Here is a 23,858-nt window from a genome sequence, read left to right as displayed (position 1 = left end):
ATGGCTCTACAAAGACATGGGTATTGCTTTCTGGTGTTTGGTTGTGTGTATTTCCAAATTGTGCTAGATAAACTTTTCTGAAAATTTCTTAACGAACAGCAAAAACCACCCAGAACATAGTGGATCAACACAGGGGAGACACATGGGGGGTCTATTCAGGGGCTGTAGAGTGTGAACAATGTACTAAATATTCCACTTCAGTTACTGGGCTGTTTGCTTCTTGTACTCACCTGGGGTTTCTCTACTAAACATTGTCCTGAGCACAGCTGCTCCTGGGCTTGCAAGTCCCTCAGGAGACAATCAGACCCATTGCTGCCTTTCCTGTAGTCTGCAAATGATGCCCAGAACTGTGACCTTGGATGCAAAGAGTGTAAGAAGACCCAGGAGAAGGGAATAAAACTTTTAATGACTCTGGGATTTAGTGGTCACCCACCTCCACCATGTTGTGACCAATATTCTCCTCATAGTCTGTAAACCTAGAATTCCCAGTGTGATCTTAGCCTCAGGTCCTTGATCGAGAGCATCCTCCCAGATATAAGCCCCCTTCACTGTAAGCTACTGCTCCATATGAGGCTGTCCTGTCACTGATTGCCTGGTGCCCAGCAGGCATGTGGCTCTGTACTCTCTTTCCTGTTCTCTTTGGCTGTGTGTTTGTGTCTGCTTTTTCCTCACCAAGATCCTGGCTTTTACCAAGGCAGAGGCGTCACTTTGACCGTCCTGGGGATGTAATTGTGGGGGGCAGCTTCTCCATCTTTGATCTCTCTATTGGAACCCTGTCTGACTTCACTGTCCCACCATCTGGACTGCTGGCTTCAGAGTAAGTGTTGGATGTGGAATGGGAGTCTCTGAAACCCAGAAGCAGGTTTACAAGGTTGTGTGAAGCCTTGGTTAGGGGTTGATTCTCAGAGTCCCAGCTAGATGGCCACCACGTTTCTCTGTGTATCCATGCTGTATCTCTGTTGCTCCCCTTTTACATCACCTCTGTCTGTCTGTCCTTGTTGTTTGTACTGGACTGATTTATGGGTGCTCATGTACTGGGTGTAATGTCTGCCTTCTGTAGGCCAGGTGGGGCTTCTTGATTCTTCTGTATATCCAAGGTTCTTAAAATAGTGTCTATGTAGGTTTGTTTGCTGAATGGATTAATGTGTAAATAATAGATTTTCATCATTTATCATCCCCGTGATTTCTCTGTGCTGTGTTCCTTTTGCTTGTTATTTTTTCTAAGCATCATGTACTCTGCAATTCACTAGGCAGTCAAAGATGACCTTAAATTTCTGATCCCCAGCCTCCACTTTCCCAGTGATGAGATGATGGGCTGCACCACCACATTCAGTCCATGAGGTCCTGGAGATCCAGTTCATGATGTTAGCCATATGAACAGTTCCACTTTTGGATATAATCATTCCAGCTTTTGTAATATACTGTGGTTTCTAAAACAAGCTTTTTAGTTATTATTTATTTTTGAAATGTTTGTATTTAGCTGTATTGCTTTTATTGAGCATAGGACACACCACTGTACTCTTATCACTCAGGAAGCTGAGGCAGGAGTATTATTAGTTCCAGGCAAGATTGGGGTACACGATGAGACCTGTGTCAAAAACCATTTAAGAGTGCTTTTTGAAAGTAACATCTATTATTTTCATTCAGTCACAAATGCAAGAGATTTTTATTATTGTGTTTTCCCACTTGAAATCATTTATATTACTTTTTTTGAGATAGTGTCTCAGTTTATGTTCCGACTACTCTGGAACTCCTTGTGTAGTTCAGGCTAGCCCTCAAAAACAGGACTGCAAGCACAAGGCAACACACTGGCTCCAATGGCTTGCTTTTGAGTTTTCTTTTCTTTCTTTCTTTTTCTTTTTTGAGATAGGGTTATACTGAGTTCATGAGGCTAGACTAGAACTGAGTATCTTCCTGCCTCCAAACTTTAATGCTGGCAGATGTGGTGCTGGAGAAGTGGCTGATATATCTTGTTATGCAGGCAACAGGAAGTAGACAGTCTCACTGGGTATGGCTTGAGCATATGGAAACCCTAAAGCCTGCTTCTAAAGTGACACTCTCCTTCATACAAGACCACAGCTATTCTAACAAAATCATTCTAATAGTGCTCCTTAATTTGGGGGCCATTTTATTTCAAAACATCACATTCCACTCCCTCACCCCAAAAACTTGTAGCCATATCATAATGCAAAAATGCATTCAGTCCATCTTCAAAAGTACCCATAGTCTACTACGGTTACAAACTTCTTTAAAAGTCTAAAGTTCAAAGTCTCTTCTAAGATTCATGCAATGTCTTAACTGTAATTACCTACAAAATCAACATCCAAAAGCAGATCATATATTTCAAGCATACAATGGCACCATTCCAAAGCATAAGAGAGGGAACATAGTGAGGAAATACTGGACGAAAGCAAGACAGAAAACCAGGTGGGCAAACTCCAAACTCTGCACCTCCATGTCTGATGTCCAAACCCTCTTCAGATCTCCAACTCATTTTAGCTTTGTTTCCTGCAACACACTTGTTTCTCTTGGGTTGGTTCCATTCCCTGTTTGTAGCTTTGTTCAGCAGGAACCTCATGACTCTGACATTTCCAACATCGTGGGTTCTCCAAGAAATTCCAGGGTTCAACTTCACAGCTTCATGCAGTGGCCTCCTTAGGCCTCCATTCAAGGACACCTGCCTGTCCTCAGCAGCTTTCCTTAGTCATGGAGAAGGTTCCATAGTGCCTTTCTTCTCTCCTTAACTCTAAAGCCAGAACCATGTGCCCGAAACTGCCAAGTTCTGCTGCTTGCTGAGGCTGGAACATGGCCCTCATATTCAATTACATCTTCCCCAGATTTCTGGCCTTTCCTGCCTAAGCTTGACTATTCTGGAATTTGCTCTGTAGACCAGGCTGACCTCAAACTCCATTTTTCTGTTTTTTTTTTTTTATAGTTTTTCTCTGTTTAGCCCTGACAGTTCTGGCACTCACTCTGTAGTCTAGGCTAGCCTCAGACTCATAAAGATTAGCTTGCTGTGCCTCTTCTCTTCTGGGATTAAAGGCATGCACCACCCGACCCAGCTGTGACCCTCCAATTTTACCCAAGGCTGTCTATATGGCTGCAGGTCTGGAACTGTGTACTGAAGTTTGTGGGTTCACCTGTTGGGAACATGACTGACTACAATGAGTGTCTTTTCCCCAGAATACATCCATTGCGAATAGTTCAACAGGGAATTGTAGGGCCACAGATGAAAATTTCCCATGCACGATTGGCTTTAGGCAGGCTCACATGTCTGTTATGTCCAAATCCTGTACCAAAGGCAGCATTTTACGTCTCTTCTCCCTGTCTTCTGGCTCTTACTATGAGCAATTCTGAAATAGATGTTAGTTACTGTTAATTCTAACCAAGCATACTGTGCAATAATTTATATCTTTGTTTGGACTAGACAAGGTCTCTATTTAAGTAGCTAGCTCTTGGTACCTGGATTTGGCTCTACGTACAGATTTCTGGGATTAAACAAGTGTGCCACCACACCCAGCTAATTCAATAGATCTTCAGTTATCCATTCTGTCTTCTGAAACTGTCCCCTCTGATTACTGGCTCCACATTCCCTCTGGCTCCCCTTTGAGTATTCTGAACTGTGCTCCTCTGCACATCTATGTAGAAATACTTGTGGAGATGTTGTTCTACCTGTATCTCTCGAGTCCCTGTGTTTATTCGTGTTCAGTTTACCCATCATGAGGGATAAATGTGGGCTTGTCTTTCCCTCAGCCTTTCCAAGTGGGGCTACCGCGTGGCCCAGAGTTTCGTCTTTGCCATCGAGGAGATTAATAGGAGTGCTCACTTGTTGCCCAATTTGACTCTGGGCTTCTCCATTCGAAACTCTGGGGACTCAGTGCATGGAGCCGTCTACGAGACAATGAGCTTTCTCTCGAGGCAGGAGGAGCCCATCCCCAACTATACCTGCCAGCATGGCTCTCCTCAGGCTGCTCTGGTTGGGGACACACGGTCATCCCTGTCTGTCTCCATGGCCAGACTTCTGGGGCTTTACAAGTTTCCCCAGGTGAGTTACTCAAGCCTTCTTCCTTCATGAATGTAGTGCAGTCCCTTAATGATGATAGAGAAACTGATGGTGATGGCCACAGGCGTGAGCAGCTCTGCTGTTTAGCCAGTCTCCCTGCAAGTATTCTCCATGTCTAACATGGTTCCCCTCCATATACAGATAAAGATAGTTTAGAGAGAACTGGCATCCCTCTCATTGACCAAGAAACTGAGAACATTTCTTTTTTATTTAAGAAATATTTTTAAAGATTTATTTTTTTATGTGTATGAGTATTTTGCCTTCATGTATACATACACACGTATATATACATATATGCATATATGTAAATATTTATACACACTTACGTGTGTATACATGCATCTATGTATATATTTATATGCACACATGTACTACATGTGTGCCTTATACCCATGAAAATCAGAGGAGGACATGGAATTCCCTAGGATGGCATTGCAGATGTTTTATCACTTCCACAAGGGTGCTGGGAATTGAAACCCAGTTCTCTGAAATAGTAGTAAGTACTGTTAACCATTGAACCATCTCTACAGCGTATTATTATTATTATTATTATTATTATTATTATTATTATTATTATTATGTGTGTTTTGTGTGAATACTCAACACCAGTGCCATTTTGCCCATCTGCATGTTGGAAGACACCTTTTGCGAGTCAGTTCTATTCCTCATTGTTGGTTCTGGGAAGTAAACACAGTTTTCCAGACTTGGTGGTAAACACCTTCACCTGCGGAGACATCTTTCCAGCTCAGTGAGAAAACAAACAGAGAAACAACAAAGAAAATTAAAAAAAAACCCAGCTCATCAGTCATCTCACCTGGCTGTAGCTAGCAGAGCTGAGATTTGAGTCTAGAAAATTGAGCTCATGCCAATAGTCTCTTCTACCTCATGGATTTTCCCATGAACCCACCCATTATTGTCATTCCCACAGGGTGGCCATATATGGCAAATCTCTCAGTTTATAGTTTTGAAGAGGTGACTTCAGGATAATTTATCTATTTAAGTTGAATGATTTAGTGACTTATATCTTAGCATGATTACCGTAGGAGATTTGGAACATGTCCTTTTTCCTGCAAAGAGACACCTCCTTCACGCAAGCCCATTGGCACCACATCCCATCATTCCTAATCTGAAGCAACCTCTAATCTAACTTCTGTGTCTGTGGATTTGGTTTTTCTGTTCATTTTACATGACTGGATTCACACTATAGGTAGGTGTCTGGCCTGGCTTCTTTCACTGAACATGCCTTAAAGTTCATCCATGTTGTAGCAAGTGCCAACATTTCTCTCCTTAAGAATACTTATAATCTTTTGCATGTAAAGGTCATGTATTGTTTATCCTTTTATCAGTTCCTTTACCTGAATATGACATATGCTCATGTGCTTGTAGACTTATCCCCCAGGCCTGGGCCTTTCTTAGAAGGTTTATAAACCTTTAGTAGGAGAGCCACTGGAGGAGGTAGGGATTCAGGCTTAAATTGGTGGTCCCATTTTCTGTACATTCTCTGCTTCCTGTTATACCAGGGCCATATCTGCTTCCATGGAGATGTCCTTTGCCATGTGTACACCACCCCATGGATTGTATTTTCCCAAACCGTGAGCCTACGTCAGCTCTTCCTCCCTAACGTTGCTCCTTGTCACGTGTTTCTCCTACACCAGTTGCTTCCTCTTTGCAGCTCTCACGCATACTGTTTCTGGGAATATTTGACTATAGGGTTTTTTATGTTCCTATACTTTTGTTATTTTAGCAATGCAGATAAAATTTCTGATCAATTGACAACTCTGTTCAACCATTTATTCAATGCTTATTAGACTTTCCTTGCTGTGACAGACATGCCTGAAAGAAACAGCTTAGGAGAGGAAAGATTTCTTTTGGTTGAATTTCTGCAGTTTCACACCCGCGTCATCAGATGCCTCTGTTTCTGTGCCTGTGCTAACACAGAGCTTCATGGCAGAAATGTGCGGATGAACAGACACTCCAGTGGTCAGGAGGAGAGAGACAGAGTTATCAGGGCACACCTCCAGAGATCTGATTCCTCCAACCTACTTTCCATGGGGTCTATAAAATGCCACCACTATGACTCCATTTGATCAGATAAGAGCCCTCATGATCCATTACTTCCCAGAAGCCCATCTTCTGTAAATCAAGTGTCCAGCATGTGAACCTTCTGGTAACATCTCAGATTCAAACCATCATAGTCCCTAAGGCTCTGGGAGGTGATTCTGTTGCTAGAACACTTGCTTAGCACACAAGGCCCTGGTTCTTATCTCTAGTGCTGTTGTAATACAGCAGTCAAGAGGTAGAGACAGGAGCATCCAGTGGGCCATATTATTCTTAGCTATATATTGATATTGAGGCTAGCCTTGGCTACATGAAATGCTTTCTCTCTCTCTTTTTGTATATGCATGTATACAGATATATATATATGTATATATGTTCAGCTTTCCTTTTTACATAAACATTGTATGAAGATTATGATTTAAATCCATTTGCTTTTCTCTATGAAATCTCTAAATTGGCATAAATTATAGTCTCTTTGTGTGACTCATAGTTTTACATATTTTTCCCTGCCAGATGGGCTTTCCAAGTCCTATGAAGTTGTGCCCATGTAATTCACAAAACTGTATCCAAGGTCTTATCTATAATCTCCTTAAGATAGATTCTTGCTAAAGTGCTTCTGAACTCTAGGGTTCTGTAAAGTTTGTAATTGTGTTTCTTGAGACAGAGTCTCTAACCAGAAAACTTAACTTGCTTAGAACTCACTATGTAGAATAGGATGGCCTTGAGATTGAAGATCCATTCTCATGCCTCAGCCTCCCAATGCTCCATTGTAGGTGTGTTTCACCAAGCCTGGCTGAAGGAAGGTTTATTTCTTTCTTTGAAATTCTGGCATAGCTAATGCATGTGTGTCCGTGAGTATATGCTTCTCTCTCTCTCTCTCTCTCTCTCTCTCTCTCTCTCTCTCTCTCTCTCTGTGTGTGTAAGTGTGTTAACCCTTGTGTAGGTATGGAGGCTGTAAGAGGCCATCTGATGGCCTACTTTTCCCTCTCCACTTATCACTTTGAGGCAGGATCTCTCCCTTAATTTAGGACGCATGTTTCCTTGGTTAGGCTGGAAGTAACTTCCATCAAACATCCTGACTGCACTCTTCTTTGAGCTGATGTTGTAGCCATGAAAGTGTGTGGGTACTGGGATCTGAGCTCTATCCTCAGGATTTTTCAGCCGGTGTTTTTTACCTCTTAAGCATATATCCATCCCATCACAATTTGGTGTATCTTCATGATTAAAGTCTCCATTTCTAGCTCTTTGTATAGTGTCATGTACAAAAGAAAGATTCATTTATGTTATTTCAGGTGTGTGTGTGTGTGTGTGTGTGTGTGTGTGTGTGTTTGTGTTGAGACAGAAACTCTCCATGTAGCCCAAGCTTCGATTTCTGTTGTCCCTCTTTCCTCTGAATCCTAAGTGCCATGCTCTATCGTGTCCTGAACAGAAAATTAATATATTAAACACACCTCAGGAGCTTCTAGTTTTTAAACTTGTTGGGTTTCCTGAAAAGGTCCAGTTAAATTTCAGTTTCAGGAACTGGAGAGATGGTTCAGAGGTTAAGAGCACTGTCTGTTCTTCTAGTGGACCCCCTTTCAATTGCCAGCACCTACATGTTGGCTCATAAGTATCTGTAACTCCTTTTCCATTAATGAAAGTCCTTCTGTCCTCCAAGGGCGCCAGACACACCTGTGGTGCACAATCATGTATTTGTACAGTCAAAACATTCATGCATAGAAAGTAATACAAATTTGAATATTAAGGAAAGAGTGAATTTTTTATAATCTAACTTTAAATTTCCATAAACTATAATTTGTTATTACTTCTTAATGTCTTTAATGGAGCAAGCTTATGCAAAAATGATCTTTGTTTGTCTGTAATCAAAACTTACTGAATATCTTCTATTTTATTGCATAGGCTGTCATGACCACATGAATGAGACTGAGTCAGCCTTATCCCTGCATATGAACCACTAGGGCCTCTGTGTTGAGACAATAAGTCTTTTCCTCATCTTGTAGTGGCAGGAGAAGATTTTGCACTCATACCCTGATGCTGAGCAGCCACATTCTGTGTCCCTCAAAACTGATGTGGGAGTGTCATATATCAATCTGTTGATTTCATTGGTTAAGCAATAAAGAAACTGCTTGGCCCTCATAGGTTAAAACGTAGGTGGGTGGAGTAAACAGAACAGAAGGCTGGGAGAAAGAAGCTGAGTCAGAGAGTCGCCATGATTCTCCCATTCCAGGCAGAGGCAGGTTAAGATCATTCCTGGTAAGCCAGCTCGTGGGCTACACAGATTAATAGAAATGGGCTAGTCCAGGTGCGAGAGTTAGCCGAGAAAAGGCTAGATATAATGGGCCAAGCGGTGTTTAAAAGAATACAGTTTCCATGTAATTATTTTGGGTAATGCTAGCCGTGGGGGCGGCCAGGTGCCGGGGACGCAGCCCGCCACCCCTATTTCAACAGAGTGGCACCCAACGTGCTAATGAACTCCACGTAAAACCTGAGAGGGCTTAAAAAGGAGAGAGAGAGAATTTAAGACAGCTTTTTGCTGTTTCTGGGTTGCATGCTGCAAAGAAATTGTCCTGACTCAGCAGCAGGAAAAAACTGGCTGTTTTAAAATGCCGGCTTTCTGGGCTGTGCCGCCATTGCGATCTCTGTCTGCCTGCTCTGGGAGACAGAGCTTTTGAATGGAGCATTTGGAGTAAAATGCTACGGCTTGCTTGATGGCAATGTGGACTGCTGTGTGCCTGGAACTGTGTGTGCCTCTGGGGCAGCAAATGGCTCTGAGTCAGGAGCGGCTCAGCTCCGCCATGCTGAACTGTGCTGCGCAGCCCCACCGCTCTTATTACTACACAAAACAAACACTGACACAGATCCCCAGTTATCACATCTTCTAGAAATCTCTCTTTTGAAAACATGGTATCACCTCTTCCTCAACAACTTGACAAATCAGGCTCCTATTTGTCTGGAAGCTGGAAAGACTCACAGTGGTGGTGTGATAAGAGCTGAGCATTTTTTGTGTCTGTTGGTTCTACCTGGGACCCATTGGTTCCTACTAGGGACAGCAAGATGGCTGATGGTGTAAAGATGCTAACCAAGCCTGACCACTTGAGTTTGAACCCCTGGAACCCATTTGGTGGAGGAGAACTAGTTCCCACGATTTGTTCACTGACCTCCACACGTGTACTGCCAGACAACACACACACACACACACACACACACACACACACACACACACACGAAAATGAAAAAGAACAGCATCACAGCTGTCTGCTAACCAGAGAGTCACACTAATCCTAACTGAGGTGCCAGAAAAGGGTATCAGATTTCCTGGATCTGGAGTTGTAGGGAGATGTGAGGCACCTGGTATGTGCTAGGACTTGAACTTGGGTCTTCTACAAGAAAAACAAGGGCTCTGAACTGCTGAGCCATGTCTCTAGCCCTCTCCTTCCCACCTTCAAACCAGATCATCAGCCTATGCATAAGTCCCAGTCTCATTCACCCTCTATTGTCCGGTTTTTCTTTGACAGGTCAGTTATTCATCCTCACTACCCAGCCTCAGTGACAAGATCCAGTTCCCATCTTTCCTTCGGACTGTGACTAGTGACCTTCCATCTTGCCGTGCAGTGACCCAGCTGATCATTCACTTTCAGTGGTCCTGGGTGATCATTCTGGCCCATGATGATGACTTTGGAGAGCAGGCCAGCTCTCTGGCCAATCAGGAGCTGAGTCCAGCTGGTGTGTGCATTGAGTTCACCCTCCATGTCCCTTCCCATGAGTCCATGGGGAAGATTGGAGAGATTGTCCAGAAGATGCAGAAATGCACAGCCAGAGTTGTTCTGGTTTTCCTAAGTAATTCTAATTTCCTACTCATTCTTCATGGCCTACTTGGTGTCCCTGTCTCAGGGCAGGTCTGGGTCAGCAAGGACACTCTGCACATGGCACTTGCCCTGTCTATTCCAGGCATTTCCCAGGTATTGTTTGGTACATTTGGCATTATGTTTCACAGCAGCAGGGCTACTGGCTTCCCTGAGTTTCTTGCTAACCTACGCCCCAGCCAGACTCCAGAAGATATGTTTATAAAGAAGTTTTGGGAGATCACCTTTGATTGCACATGGCCACTCCAGAGCAGCCCAGTGACAGAGGGTGTCCAACTGTGCTCAGGGAATGAGAGTCTGATAAACCAGCAGTATCCTTTCCCAGAAGTGAGTCGAACTGATGCTGCTTACCCAGCGGTCTACAGCATTGCCCATGCCCTGCACGTCGTGATAACCAGTGGACAGCAGGATGGGAAAAGTACAGATTCCCAGGACTTCCAGCCCTGGCAGGTGAGAGAGATAAGTGTGCAGTCCGTGACTCCGGGATGGTTGGGGAAGAGGACATTGACTCTGACTAAGCTATAGAGGTGCAGCTGACTGTATGCTTTAGCAAGGATGTTTCATACTTGCTACTGAGAGGCTTCTTAGAAGGAACAGTGGCCAAGGAATCTGTAGTAATAGGGGCGGCGGGGCTGCGTCCCCAGCACCCTAGCTGCCCTCATGGCTAGCTTTACCCAAAATAACAACACACAAACTGTATTCATTTAAACACTGCTTGGCCCTTTATCTCTAGCCCTTACTGGCTAATACTGATATCCCAATCAACCCATCTCTAATAATCTGTGAGAACCGGTCTTACCGGGAAGATTCTAGCCTAGTCCATCCTGGGTTGGAGCTTCATGGCGTGTGTCTGCCCGGGAGCGGGGCATGGTGTCTCTTGAGGCATCTGCTCCTGAGAGGAGAGCTGTGGAGTCTGAGCTCACTTCCTCTTCCTCCCAGCGTTCTGTTCTGTTTACTCCACCCAACTATGTTCTAACCTATGAAATGGGCCAAGGCAGTTTCTTTATTATAATTAACCAATGACCTTCCTCCATCAGGAATCCCTGCCATGTGTGGGATCTCAGAACAGTCCAGTTCCTGTGGGTGGCCTGATTTAACCAAAACAGGATGCCTAGTAAAATTAGTATTTCACATAACAGTAGATATGTAAGTGTTTTCTTTCCTGTGCAGCAGTTCCTGAATAAACACTCAGAGGCTTATATTAATTATAAAAGTTTGATCTATTAGCTTAACCTTATTATTAACTAGCTCTTCCTTTTAAATTAACCCATATATATTATTTTATATTTTACCATGAGTTTGTGGCTTGTTACTTCACATCTTGCTGCTCCGGCAGCTGCTGGCATCTGTCTGGATTCTTCCTTCTTTCTTCCTGTATTTAGTTTGGGTTTCCTCACTGACTATATTCTGCCTGGCCATAGGCCAAAGTAGCTTTATTCGTCAACCAATAAAATCAATACATATTTAATGCATACAGAAGGGCATCCCACATCATAGAGTTTTTAATGCCGCAAATTTAAGCTTTGATAAACAGTGGATGACTTTTAGTATAGATGTGCTGCAAATCAGAATTTCAACCAGATATCAAATGCCATTTATTTTTCATTTTTTGGTGTATGGGACATGTATATGGGCACATGTTTGTGGGCATGCGGGCACAAGTGGGTGGCATGTGCACTCACTTGTACATAGTTGTGAGAATATCTGAGGATGACAAGGAATCACCTTTCAATCATTCTTCCATCTTATTTTTGGGGGCATGGTTTCTCACTCAATTCCAGAACTTGCTGATGTGGCTAGTCTCGGTAGTCAGCTTTTTCATGCATCTCCTGTCTCCACGTTCTGAGAATGTAATTAGAGAATGGCTGACACATCCACCTGAAATTTAGGTGGCTTCTGTGTTTTTAAGTCTGATCCTCAGGCTTTTATGACAAGTGCTTTAACCACTGAGCCATATCCAAAGCCCTTACTTATGATTCTATTTAAATATTATTGATAATTTCATACATGTATATAATGTATGTTGGTAATTTTCTCCTGAGTCTTTGTCTATCTATCTGTCCACCTGCCTGTGTCTTTGTATTTCCATCAATCCATCGATCGATAGATCCATCCATTCATCCATCCATGCATCCACGTATTCATCCTCCACCTCATCCATCTATCCATCATCTATCTATCTATCTATCTATCTATCTATCTATCTATCTATTCATCCATCTTTTTGTAGTTGCTCAGGGTATCTTAGTTCAAGATATATAAGAGGACCCCTGGAAGACATGTTGCTCACTGATGAGGTAAACAATGAGAACGGTGGCCAAGAAGGAGGTGTGTTTTCATTACCATCACTCAGATAACCTGAGTATATAGTGTGTGCCTGGTGAACATACATATGGTCGTAAACAGGAGGAACAGTGATAATTTTTGTCATTTGACTGGGGTGACAGATTAAAATTTGCAGAAGGTCAGGCTTGGAGGCCCATGTTATCATGTTAGCACACAGAATGTTGAGGCCAATCTGGACTACTAAGGAAGATTTCATCACAAAATTAAAACACGTAAGTGTCAAGCTGTCTGTGTGTATTTCATGATGAGGATGTAGAGTAGACTGAGTATGAACAAGTAAAGAGAAGTGAAAGGCTGGGGTAGTTTTCTCTGTCAGCAAGTATCTGAGTTCCAGACAAGAGGATGAGAAGTCTCACCATGGGTAAAAATGATAGCATTGCAGATGGCAGGTCCAGCATTTCAGGGCCGTGAATGGAGACAAACAGCAGAGCCACTGGGCTGGGACTGATGAACTGTGGGAGTCATTGGGCAGTCTAGGTGAGCTGGCCCAGTCTGTGGAGGTCTTCCTAGAGTTTGGAGTCTTCTGAGTGTGATGGGAAGACTGAGGACAATAAGGCACAGCCAAATGAGACCCTGGAGCAGAAACCACATTGTCATGTGTTTGGTTTAATTTTATGGCTGCTAAGATCGCTCAGTGGGCAAAGGACTTGTCCTCAAGCATTAGGTGGATTCCCAAATCTCACATGGCAGCAGAAGGAGAAAACATTCTTGAGATGTGTTCTCCATGTATAAAGTGTGAGTTGTTGTCTGAGTTCCTGTCTGGCCTGGTTCTCACAATCATTAAGTCCCAAAGAAATCAAACAGAGGACTTCATTAACTATAAACTGTTTGGCCCATTAGCTCAGGCTTCTTATTAACATTTATAAGTTATAATAGCCCATTATTCTTATCTGTGTTAGCCATATGGCTCAGTACCTTTTTCAGTGGCGTAGTCACATCTTGTTTCTTCTGTGCTGGACAGTACTCCAGAGGGAGATTCCCTCTTCCCAGAATTCTCCTGTTCTCCTTTACCCAACTTTACTTCCTGTCTGGTTGTCACGACTATACTTCCATCCTGACTACTGGCCAATCAGTTCTTATTTAACACATCATTGACAGAATATAGACAATTGTCCCTTACCACTTCTCTCTCTCTCTCTCTCTCTCTCTCTCTCTCTCTCTCTCTCTCTCTTTAAAAAAAACCCAAGGACATCCATAGTCTTTTTTTTTGGAATGTGGGTTTAGTTTTTCAGGCTACTTCCTGCTGGTGGGTGGTGCTGATAATCTAATGGGGTCCTAAAGAAAATTTAATATTATGATCGATTCCTGACTGGAGTATCCTGTGAGTCTTGATCATCTCAAGAAGTCTTGAATCTGTTCTGGATGTTGAACTCAGACACCCAGGCCATCTGTTCCTATTGGAGATTTCTCAGGTGGTCTTTCTTGATCAAAGCTGATTTTTCTTAACTCAGAATGAATCCTCAGCCTCTCATTTCCTGTGGAAACAAAAGCAAAATCTCTTCTACAAAGTAACATACCTTTTGCCTTCAAAAATACCTATCTTGGATTAATTCAGCAGCATTATAAGCAAATATCTTTTAGCAGCTTTTGCTCCTTCCTCAGCATTCAAACAATTCAAAGAGAGCATAATAACATACAATATCCAGACTCTCTGTGTATTTTTCATCTTTATGTGGCTTTATTTCAACCTCTATTTCTTTTATCTTTATTTTTAATATTTTGCTTTTTGAGACAGGTTCTCTGTATCTTTGACTGTCCGGAAAGTCCCACTGTAGACCAGGCTGTCCTTGACCTCACAGAGATCCATTTTCCTGTCCTTCCCAAGTGCTTGGATTAAAGGTGTGTGCTACCACACCTTGAATTCACAGAGATGTGTCTGCCTCTGCCTCCCAAGCTTTGGAATTAAAGGCATATGCAACCATGCCTTGATCTCACAGAGGTCTGCCTGCCTCTGTCTCCCAACTGTTGGGATTAGAGGTGTGTAGCACCACACCCAAGTACTCTTTCTGTCTTTTATATTTTAAGGACTTTAACTTTTTTCCCCAAGCCTATATTTTTAACACACTGTAAAGCATTTAGAGGTTTTCTTCCTCTTTGAATCTTTGTATCTCTCTCTCTTTTTCTGACTACATGAGTTTTTAATTTGCTAAGCAATATTGGTAGGATTAAAGCCATGGCTTTGATGGCTGGATCCAGCCCATTCCTTAGCTTTATGAGATTCTAGTGTCATTGTGGATGTACTGGCTTTGGCCATGTTTATTGCCACGACTCTATGGCGTTTCAAGGTTCCTGCCACCAGGAGAAAGCATGCGGTCAGCTTTTCAGCAACACCATTTAAATGTTTCTTGTCAGGACCTCTTTAAAGAGCTGCAAGCTTTTGCAGCTAAAGCTGAGTCAGGAAGCCTCTCTTAAATGAGAGCGCTTGCCTCTAACAAGCAGAGCCCACCTGAGAAAATCCTGCTATCAGTAAGACATGATTAACTCTATTATTTTATGTCTAGAATTACTTCCTGTGCTCTTTCAGGCTTTATGTGGATGCAGTTGTTCACATGTTGGGCACCATTTGTTGTCTGGGTTTCTGTCCTGCCTGGTTCTCACAACTGTTACTTTCCAAAGAAATCACACAGACATCTAACTTAACTATAAACTGATTGTCTCATTTGCTCAGGCATCTTATTAACTCTTTTAACTTACATTAGCCCATTATTCTTATCTGTGTTAGCGACCTGGTTTCTGTTATCTACAGAGACACAGACACACACACACACACACATACAGTAACACAGACACACACACAGACATACCACACACACATACAGAGAGAGTGAGAGAGAAAGGGAGAGAGAAAGATATTTGTGAGTTCCTGAATATATCACACACACTTGATCTCCCTTATGCCCAATGGTGCCAATCCTTGGTTGAAGTGACTCTGTCTCACTGCAGAGGTGCATGGAATGTGGTATTTTGGACAAGACTCCAGACTGCCCCTGGCTGGTCTACAATGTCTCCCTTCTTTCCTCAGCTGCTTCAAGCTCTTAGGAATGTGCACTTCAAGACTCCTGATGGAAGTGAAATTATATTTGATGCCAATGGAGATTTGGTGACACACTTTGACATATTCCAAGGACAGAAGACCACTGAGGGTGTATTCCGTTCAGTCCATGTAGGAATCATAGACCCTCAAGTCTCTTTGGAGAACAAAATGAGGGTCCATTTGAAAGAGGAAATTCAAGTGAGTTTCCTGAATGCAGAGATGAACTTATCCTAGTGTGTTAAAGTCACAGGGAAATTTCAGTTCAGACGTCTTCATTGCTACTTCAGCACCAAGTTGATGAGTCTCTGGATTGGGTCAGTCAGTCATAACTGGCTATGCTGTTTATCTCATTAGAGATTTTTCTCTGAATGATATTGATTCACGAGCAAAAAGGAAAATATAAAAGGTGTGGTTGGGATATTGCTCAGTGGTCAAATTGTTTTGTATACATGTTCAAGAACCAGACTTTGGATCTCCAGAACACTTGTACATGCAGAGTGGGCAGTGGGTCTCACTTGTAATTTCATCCCTGGAGGATTGAAACAGGGAGATGCCCACAGAAAACTGACCAGTAAGACTAGCTATATCAGTGAACTCTGGGTTTTCCTTTGAGCCTCTGCCTCAGTGAACACAGTGGAAAAGCAATTGAGGATGATTCCCAGCATTAACCTTGGGCCTCCACATGTGCTTGTTTATACATGAACACGAGTCCACATAGATGTACAAATGCATGCATACATATTTACACCACCCACACTTATGGGAATGGGGCGGGGGAAGTTGGACATACAAGATGTACAAAATACAATGAGAATCTGTATCTGGTACTACCTTGGAAAAATATTCAGTGTCTGTGTTCAGGACCTGCTCTGAGAAGAGGAAGATAATGATACCTCAGTTAACCTTTCCATAGACCATCAGTTAACTTACTGTGTTAGTTTATTTCAGCCACAATGATAAATACCTGAGAAATGAGGAAAAGTTTTAATCGTCTCATGGTTTGAGGGATTCAGGGTCAGATGTATCAATCAATTGCTTTGGATGTGTGTGATTGAGGCAGTGTGTCATGCAGTGCAGCAGACATGTGTGGTGGGAGAATTTGCTGATGAGGGCATGTGGTTCAGGATGTGAGGTGGCAGGGATCTTATTAGATTAGACTGTAACACAAATGACATCTTACCAGTGCATAGCCTCCGTGTCCCACTACCCCAAACCTAGTCCCATGTTCTATTTCTAATAGGTATACTAATTTATCAGATTGCGAATCCATTGAGGAATTAATCCATTGATCTTGTCAGAGGCATTCTCTTACTTAGGGTTTATTTTAGTATCAAGAGACACCACAGCCAGGCACCTCTTATAAAGGAAAAGCATTTAATGAGGTGGCTTACATTTTCAGAGGTTTATTTAGTCTAAATTCATTCTTACGGGACATGGTGACATATAGGCAGAAATCATGCTGGAGAAAGGAGCTGAGAGTTCTACAACTTGACCTGTAGGCACAGGAAGTGAACTATGTCACTTGGGATGACTTGAGCATATATGATACCCCAAGGCTCACCCCCACAATGATATACTTGCTCCAACAACGCCACACCTTCTCCAACTTAGCCATACCTCCTATTAGTTCCTCTTCCTATGAGTTTATGTGGGCCATTTACATTCTAACCACCACATTCCATATCCTGGCCTTCTAAATTTGTGACAATATTATAATAAAAACTGCATTTAGCCCATTGTCCAAAGTTCTCACTGTTTATCACAGCTGATACATGTTTAAAAGTCCAAAATTCAGTCTCTTCTGAGATTCATGCAATCTCTTAACTGTAATCTCATATAAAATCAAAGTTAGAACACAGGTCACATTCTTCCAATATATAATGACAAGATATACATTACTGTTCAAAAATGTTAAAAGGGAGCGTAGAGAAAAAATACTGGAACAAAGCAAGATGGAAAACTAGCTGGACAAACTCTGTATCTTCATGCAAGATGTTAAAATACTCTGCAGAACTCCAACTACTTTTAGCTTTGTTGACAACAACACTCTTGTCTCTCTTGGGCTGGTTCCACTCCTTGTTAGCAGCTCTCCTCAAGGGGTTTCCTATGGCTCTGGCAACTCTAACATCCTGGGGTTTCCAAGGCAATTCAGGCTTCACCTTCAAAGCTTCATGCAATGGCCTCTCCAGTACTTCATCCAGCAACTCCCCTACCACATGCCTCATCGTCTTTCTTTAGTCTTTGAGGCAAACTCCATAACCTCTCTCTGCTATCCTTAATGCCAGAACCACATGGCCAAACTGCCAAGTTCTGTTGCTTACTGCAGTTGGGCCCCTCATTCAATTACATCTTTACCATCTGTATGATTCTGATGGTTCCATTAACTGCCTAAGTTTGACTGTCCTAAGACTGGATCTTTAGACTAGGCTGGCCTCAAACTCAGAGATCTGCCACCACTGCTTTCTGAGTTCTGGAATTAAACACATACACCATTATTCCTGGTCCTAAGCCTTTCTTTAATTTGTTTTTGCTATTTAGATGTTTGTCTTTGTGAGATCTTGACCTGAGTTCCCCATTCACTTTATTCCATTTCTTAATCTGTTTATTACGTTGAACACAGGATTTAGCTCTATGCCAGGTCATGATATTTCTTTTCTCTTCAAATTTTACATTTTGTATTTTTCCTTGCTCAACTTGCTCCTTTTCATTAGAAATTTTCATTAGAGTTAATATTAATAGCCACATGACAGGGCAGTTTTGAGATTTTTTTTTACTGCCAATGAAAGTAATCCAAAACTCTTCAATTTAATTTCAGGCAGATTCTGTGGACTAGTGCAAACAGCAGTCACACTCTTCACATAAATATCCCAAGAAAAATCTCTAGGCAATACATTAATATTCTTTACTTCTGAAACTTCTTGAGCCCTGTCAACAGTTAATCTAATCACACTCAGCCCCTTAGTCTTCTATGCTCCTAGTAGTATGGCAATAGTAGCATTAAGCATCACTTAAAATTTCCTACTGCTTTTCTAATCCACTGTCCCATGGTCCATGTTTATTGAAGCAGAAGCTTTATCAGGCCTATCACTTCAATACCCATTTTTCAGGAAAACTTCTGTCTTTGTTAAGGTTTCTATTGCTGTGAAGAGATACTATGACACCAACATCTCCTTGAAAGGAAAAACATTTCATTGTGGTGGCTTACATTTTCAGAGATTGATTCATTATCATCTTGGTGCAACATGGTGGCATGGAGGCAGACATGGTCCTGGAGAAGGAACTGAAAGTCCTAAATCTTGACCCGTAGGCTACAAGAGGTGAACTGGGTCACTGGGTGTGTCTTGAGCACATATGATACCCCAAATCCACCCCCACAATGACACACTTCTTTTAACAAAGTCAAATCCCCCATAGTGCCTCTCTGTATGAGCTTATTTTGGCCAATTATATTGAAACTACTATAGCATCAATATTCAATCATTCTTTACATACCCACAGTCAGGTGATCAGTGGTCCAATACAGGAGACTTTGGGAAACATTTGAGATTCAAACCCTGTTATTTATTGACAAAGTTAGAAACAGTGCTGTGTTTGTTATGTCTATGTGTGGAGTCTGGTACATTGAAATGGTTCAGCTCCCTGTCCTGTGCCAATGAAGAAAGAGTCCCCTCCTCTGCAACTTTATCTAACTTCATTTGGGTGGCCTCTTCAGTCAATGGTGGCCTTAAGGTTTTCCACATGAGAATGAGATTCCCATTCTTGGATTTCTCAAGTATGAAAGAAAGACACACACTATGTGTTTTCAGGACTCCTTTGAAGAACTTTTCAATGGTCTTGATCTGGGAAGGGTCAGCACCCCACACTTCCTTCTTCACAATCCTTGCCTGGAGGTAGAGCTATGCTAAGATAAACTGAGTCATCCTTGGCAGGTCCCAGGTAAATAGAGGGCCACTGAGTGTGCTGTGAATGTGTGAGAGTCTCTCTCTCTCTCTCTCTCTCTCTCTCTCTCTCTCTCTCTCTGTGCTTGTTTGTTTGTGCTCTGGGAGTCAGTAACTGCAATTCTGCTTACTGAGGTTGGACAATGCTTTGTTATGAGAATTTAAGTGAATCATACCAGGGCAATCAAACTGTAAATCTCAATAGCTTCACAGAGGGAGACAGAGAAAAGAAAGAGAGATGACAACATCTTTTGAGTTAGAAATGGAGCCCATGATGTAACCACAGGGCTGACTGTAGTTTCAGAAAAAGAAGAAATCTGAAGGCATCAAAAAATATTTCCCAGGCTATATGGACTTTTGTAGTGGCTGTCAATACCCAAATTATTGTTTAAATTTTATTTTGCATGTATGCATGTTTCCCTGCACCTATATTTGTGTTCTGGCATCTGTGCAGGCCAGAGAAGGGCAGTGGATCCTTTGGAACTGCAGTTACAGTGTGAGCTACTATGCTGGTGCTGGGAATTTAACCCTGATCGTTTGGACGAGCAGTCTGTAGTTTTCACCTAGTCTCCTTCTCTCCTGCCCCCATATCTTCAATTGTTGATGCAGGAGCCCCAGAGAGACTGGAAAGACAACACATCAAACTTTTTAGCTATGTATTTAATCCCTTAGCCAAGAAAATCACATGTAGCTCTGTTTATTACACTCAAAGGCACCTTTCCAGTCTGGCATCTGCTCGGCTGACATGTTTTCTGAAAGGCTTCTCATCTAGTGGGCTGAGAGGGAACTATCCTGTTCTGGTTCTTAAGTTAGGTCAAGCATCTGTATCCCTAAAAGTCACCAGTAACACTATTCTCACTGTTACTAGGTGCCCACCTCTGTCTGCAGTGAAAGCTGCCTTCCAGGGTTCAGCCAAGTGCCCAGGCTGGGAGCGCCCCAATGTTGTTTTGATTGCAGTCCCTGCCCCGAGGGACAGTTTGCAGACAAAAAAGGTAAGGGCATGTAGATCTGGAATCTGAGGGACCAAAGGGAATTTTGAGCCTCCTATATTTCTCCTTTGTCTTAGGTACCGTCACACTGCTCTGAAGAGACACCATGACCAAGGCAACTTCTATACGAAAAGGCTTTAACTGGGGGCTTACTTAGTTCATGACCATCATGGCAGGATGCATGGTGCCAGGCAGTAGCTGAGGGTTTCCATTCTGATCTACAGGCAGCAGGCAGGCAGTGAGGTGGAGAGTGGGCCAGTTGTGTGAGTCTGAACTTTCAAAGACTACCCACAGTGACACCCCTCATCCCACAATGTTCCACCTCCCTATCCATCTCCAACATCTAACAGGTAGGAAGAAATCATTTAAATAAATGTGACTTTGAAGCCATTCTATGTCAAACCCCCACACCCATCCTCCAAAACACCGTGCAGTCCTTGCTGTCCCATGGAACACTAGCCAGAGCTCTGCTAAGAGATATTGTTAGGTAAATGCTTTATCCTAAAAGACAAGAGTGCTACCCATAATTAGAATGAAGAATGAGTTCTCCTCTATCAAACACTGCACATCCTTGACCCCTGATCAAGAAACAGGCATAAACTGCTTCCACAAGCTTCTAGTGGTCGTGTACTCAGAACCCTAGCTTTTGCTAACACTGATGATTTCACTTGCTTTTCAAACCTCCTATGATTGGAATTGCATGGTGGATGTCCTTTTGTGACTTTCTTCTTGCTTTGTATTAGTGGGATTAATCCCAGAAGTTTAGTGGCAATGGACCACCACATTCCCTACTATTTCAGCTACAGAAGTTATTCCTTTACCATTCTGAAAGTTTGAAAGCAAAGCCAAGTTTTCACCAGAGTTGGTGTTGTGTGAGGCCTTGGAAGAGAATATCCTCACTGGGTGCTCTCATTTCATTGTTGTTATGTGTGTTTGTGTTTGTGTGAGTGTGTATGTGTTTATGTGTGAGCGTGTGTGTGTGGTGTCTTCTCTTGGCTTGTTGTTTTGTTTTGAGCCACTGTCTCTGCTTGTAGACCTGGCTGATTTCGAAGTCACTACATTTATCAGTCTTCCACCGAACTAGTAGAAGTCTACTTGCCTCTGCCCCTAAAATTAAATCATGAGATTAAAGTCATGTGCAACCACCCCCAGCTCCAGCTCTACCTTCTTAGTAGAATATCTACACTGTTGGAGTTAGTGTGTACCTAATTTAACCTGGAGACCTCATTTAACCTTTGTTACTCATCTCCAGTTTACCCATGAGAAATATATCTCATTTTAAGGTGTGTAGTTGCAGGATATCAACAAATGAGTTTTGGGCACATAGCGCAGTGTAAAACATTTGTTAATTTGACCAATTACTGGTCCTGTTGCAAAGAAATGAACTGTTAAGAACCCACACAAGAGACCTTTAATCTCAGCACCCATGGGACAGAGACAGGAGGATCTTTGTGCATTGTGGCATGAGAGTGTCGTCAACTCAGTGATCTCTAGGCTGAGTAAGAGATGCTGTCTTAAAAAGTAAGGTGAAAAGGGGCCTATAGAGGTAGCTCAGCAGTTAGAAACACCACATGGTGGATCACAACCAAGTATAACTCCAATTATAGGGAACTGATGATATCTTCTGACTTCTGCACACTCTAGACATGCACAAGGTTTCAAAAGATATGTAGTAACAAAACAGTCAACAAGCAAAATAAAAGAGGTCATTATAAAAGAAGAAGCTGTGGAGAGTGGTTACCCGGCCTATCAGTTAAAATATTCACTGTCAACCCCGAAAGCATAAGTTCAGGCCCTGGGACCCAAATTGTCGAAAGAGAACCCCAAGTTCATGAAAGTTGTGTTGACCTCCACTAGCAAACCAGGGCATGCCTGAGCCCATACACATACACAAACAAAATATAAAAATATGTTTGATTAGAAATATAAGGTAGGGGAATGATTGAGGAATTATATCACATGTTAAATTTCTGGTCTTGACAAGCATGTGCACTTATAAACATGTGTGCACACACAAACCTGCACACACAAGCATAGGTTAGGTATAGTGGTGCAGGCGTATAATCACAGCACTTAAGAGGTTGAGGAAGGAAGCTTAGGAGTTCATGGCCACCCTCTGCTACTCAGCCTGAGTTCCATGTGACACTGAAGACAGAAACAGAAACCCTCAAATAAGACAGACACAGAAATGTAGCTTTTTTTCTTTGGGCCTCTGCCTCTAATATCATCCATCCCAGCCCTGGTCACCAATAAAATCCATAAATCCATGACTGGATGGAAAGGCTGTAAGGGCAGGGAGTGCTTGGGGCACCTTCCTTCCGAGCTGGTGCAGTTGGCACAGTGTTGCAGAAATGGTGTCTGTGTCTCCCGTAGACATGAAGAGATGTCTCCTGTGCCCCAAGGAGCAGTACTCAAGCCACACCAGAGACCGCTGCCTGCCCAGGACAGAGATCTTCCTGGCCTTTGAGGAACCTCTGGGATTCATGCTGGCTTTGGTGGCACTCTTCCTGGCTGGTCTGGCTGTCCTGGTTCTGGGAGTGTTTCTGAAGCACAGGGACAGCCCCGTGGTCAGGGCCAACAACAGAACCCTCAGCTACTTCCTGCTGATCTCCCTTTCCCTCTGTGCCCTGTGTGCCTTGCTGTTCCTTGGCCGCCCCAGTGTCCTCACGTGCCTCCTGCGCCAGACGACCTTTGCTGTGGTGTTCACGGTGGCCGTCTCCTCTGTTCTGGCCAAGACTCTCACAGTGGTCCTGGCCTTCAGGGTCACCAGGCCAGGGGCCAGGATCCAGGTGTGCCTGAGCCCTGGGGCTTCCACCTCAGTGGTCCTCATCGCTTCCTTCACGCAGGTTGTTCTTTGTGGGGTCTGGCTGGCCACCTCCCCACCATTCCCACACAGGGATATGGTCTCGGAGCCCCAGCACATTGTCATCCAGTGCCAGGAGGGCTCTGGCACCATCTTCTTCTGTGTGCTGGGCTACTTGGGGTTCCTGGCAGGGGGTACCTTCTCTGTGGCTTTTCTGGCCAGGGGCCTGCCAGATGTCTTCAATGAGACTAAGTTCCTGGCCTTCAGCATGCTGCTCTTCTGCAGTGTCTGGACAGCGTTCCTGCCCCTGTACCACAGTGCCCGGGGCAAGTCCACTGTGGCTGTAGAGATCTTCTCCATCCTGGCCTCCACAGCTGGCCTTCTGGGTGGCATCTTCATCCCCAAGTGTTACATCATCTTGCTGAGACCAGAGAGGAACACACCTGCTTGGCTAAGGCAAGGCCACAAGGCACAGCAAAATAGGCAGAGTGAGATGCTCCAGAGAAGGTGTCTCCCCAGGTCTGCACCACAAGGATTCATGACCTAGTCCTTGAGGCGGGCCCACTAGGACCAACTGTGATTTTAGCTCACTGTTTCTGTGTGGATCCAAAGGTATTTAAAGGAACGATCAAGGTAAGAGTGAGACAGAACAAAACACTCCTGACTATCGATTTGATACTAGACACATCAATGTTATTTTCTACTCTCTCTCCATTATACTGCTAACATTTATCACAATTAAGAAAGTTTAGAAATGGGTGAAG

At 43.1% G+C, this 23,858-nt stretch overlaps 1 protein-coding gene across 1 annotated transcript; it reads left to right on the top strand.

Moving 5' to 3' along the window:
- Positions 1-23,641, top strand: LOC121449896 (vomeronasal type-2 receptor 26-like). The gene is made up of 7 exons (XM_041654558.1): positions 1-20; positions 677-817; positions 3,754-4,045; positions 9,637-10,434; positions 15,353-15,562; positions 20,171-20,294; positions 22,665-23,641. Exons 1-7 carry the CDS (start codon positions 1-3, stop codon positions 23,639-23,641), a joined length of 2,562 nt encoding a protein of 853 aa, XP_041510492.1.
- Positions 23,642-23,858: the final 217 nt, after the last annotated feature.

Source organism: Microtus oregoni, unplaced genomic scaffold, assembly GCF_018167655.1.
Source record: "Microtus oregoni isolate MIOR12 unplaced genomic scaffold, Mior012 000006F_ref0000085, whole genome shotgun sequence".
Taxonomy (NCBI): Eukaryota; Metazoa; Chordata; class Mammalia; order Rodentia; family Cricetidae; genus Microtus; species Microtus oregoni.
This window is presented reverse-complemented; position numbering and strand designations above follow the sequence as displayed.

What these genes read in the sequence shown, in the direction of transcription:
- LOC121449896 (XM_041654558.1), top strand. Translation starts at nt 1, where the DNA reads ATGGCTCTACAAAGACATGG. An exon ending in ATGGCTCTACAAAGACATGG is followed by an intron (nt 21 to 676) that starts GTATTGCTTTCT and finishes TTCCTCACCAAG; the next exon opens with ATCCTGGCTTTTACCAAGGC. An exon ending in GGCTTTACAAGTTTCCCCAG is followed by an intron (nt 4,046 to 9,636) that starts GTGAGTTACTCA and finishes TTTCTTTGACAG; the next exon opens with GTCAGTTATTCATCCTCACT.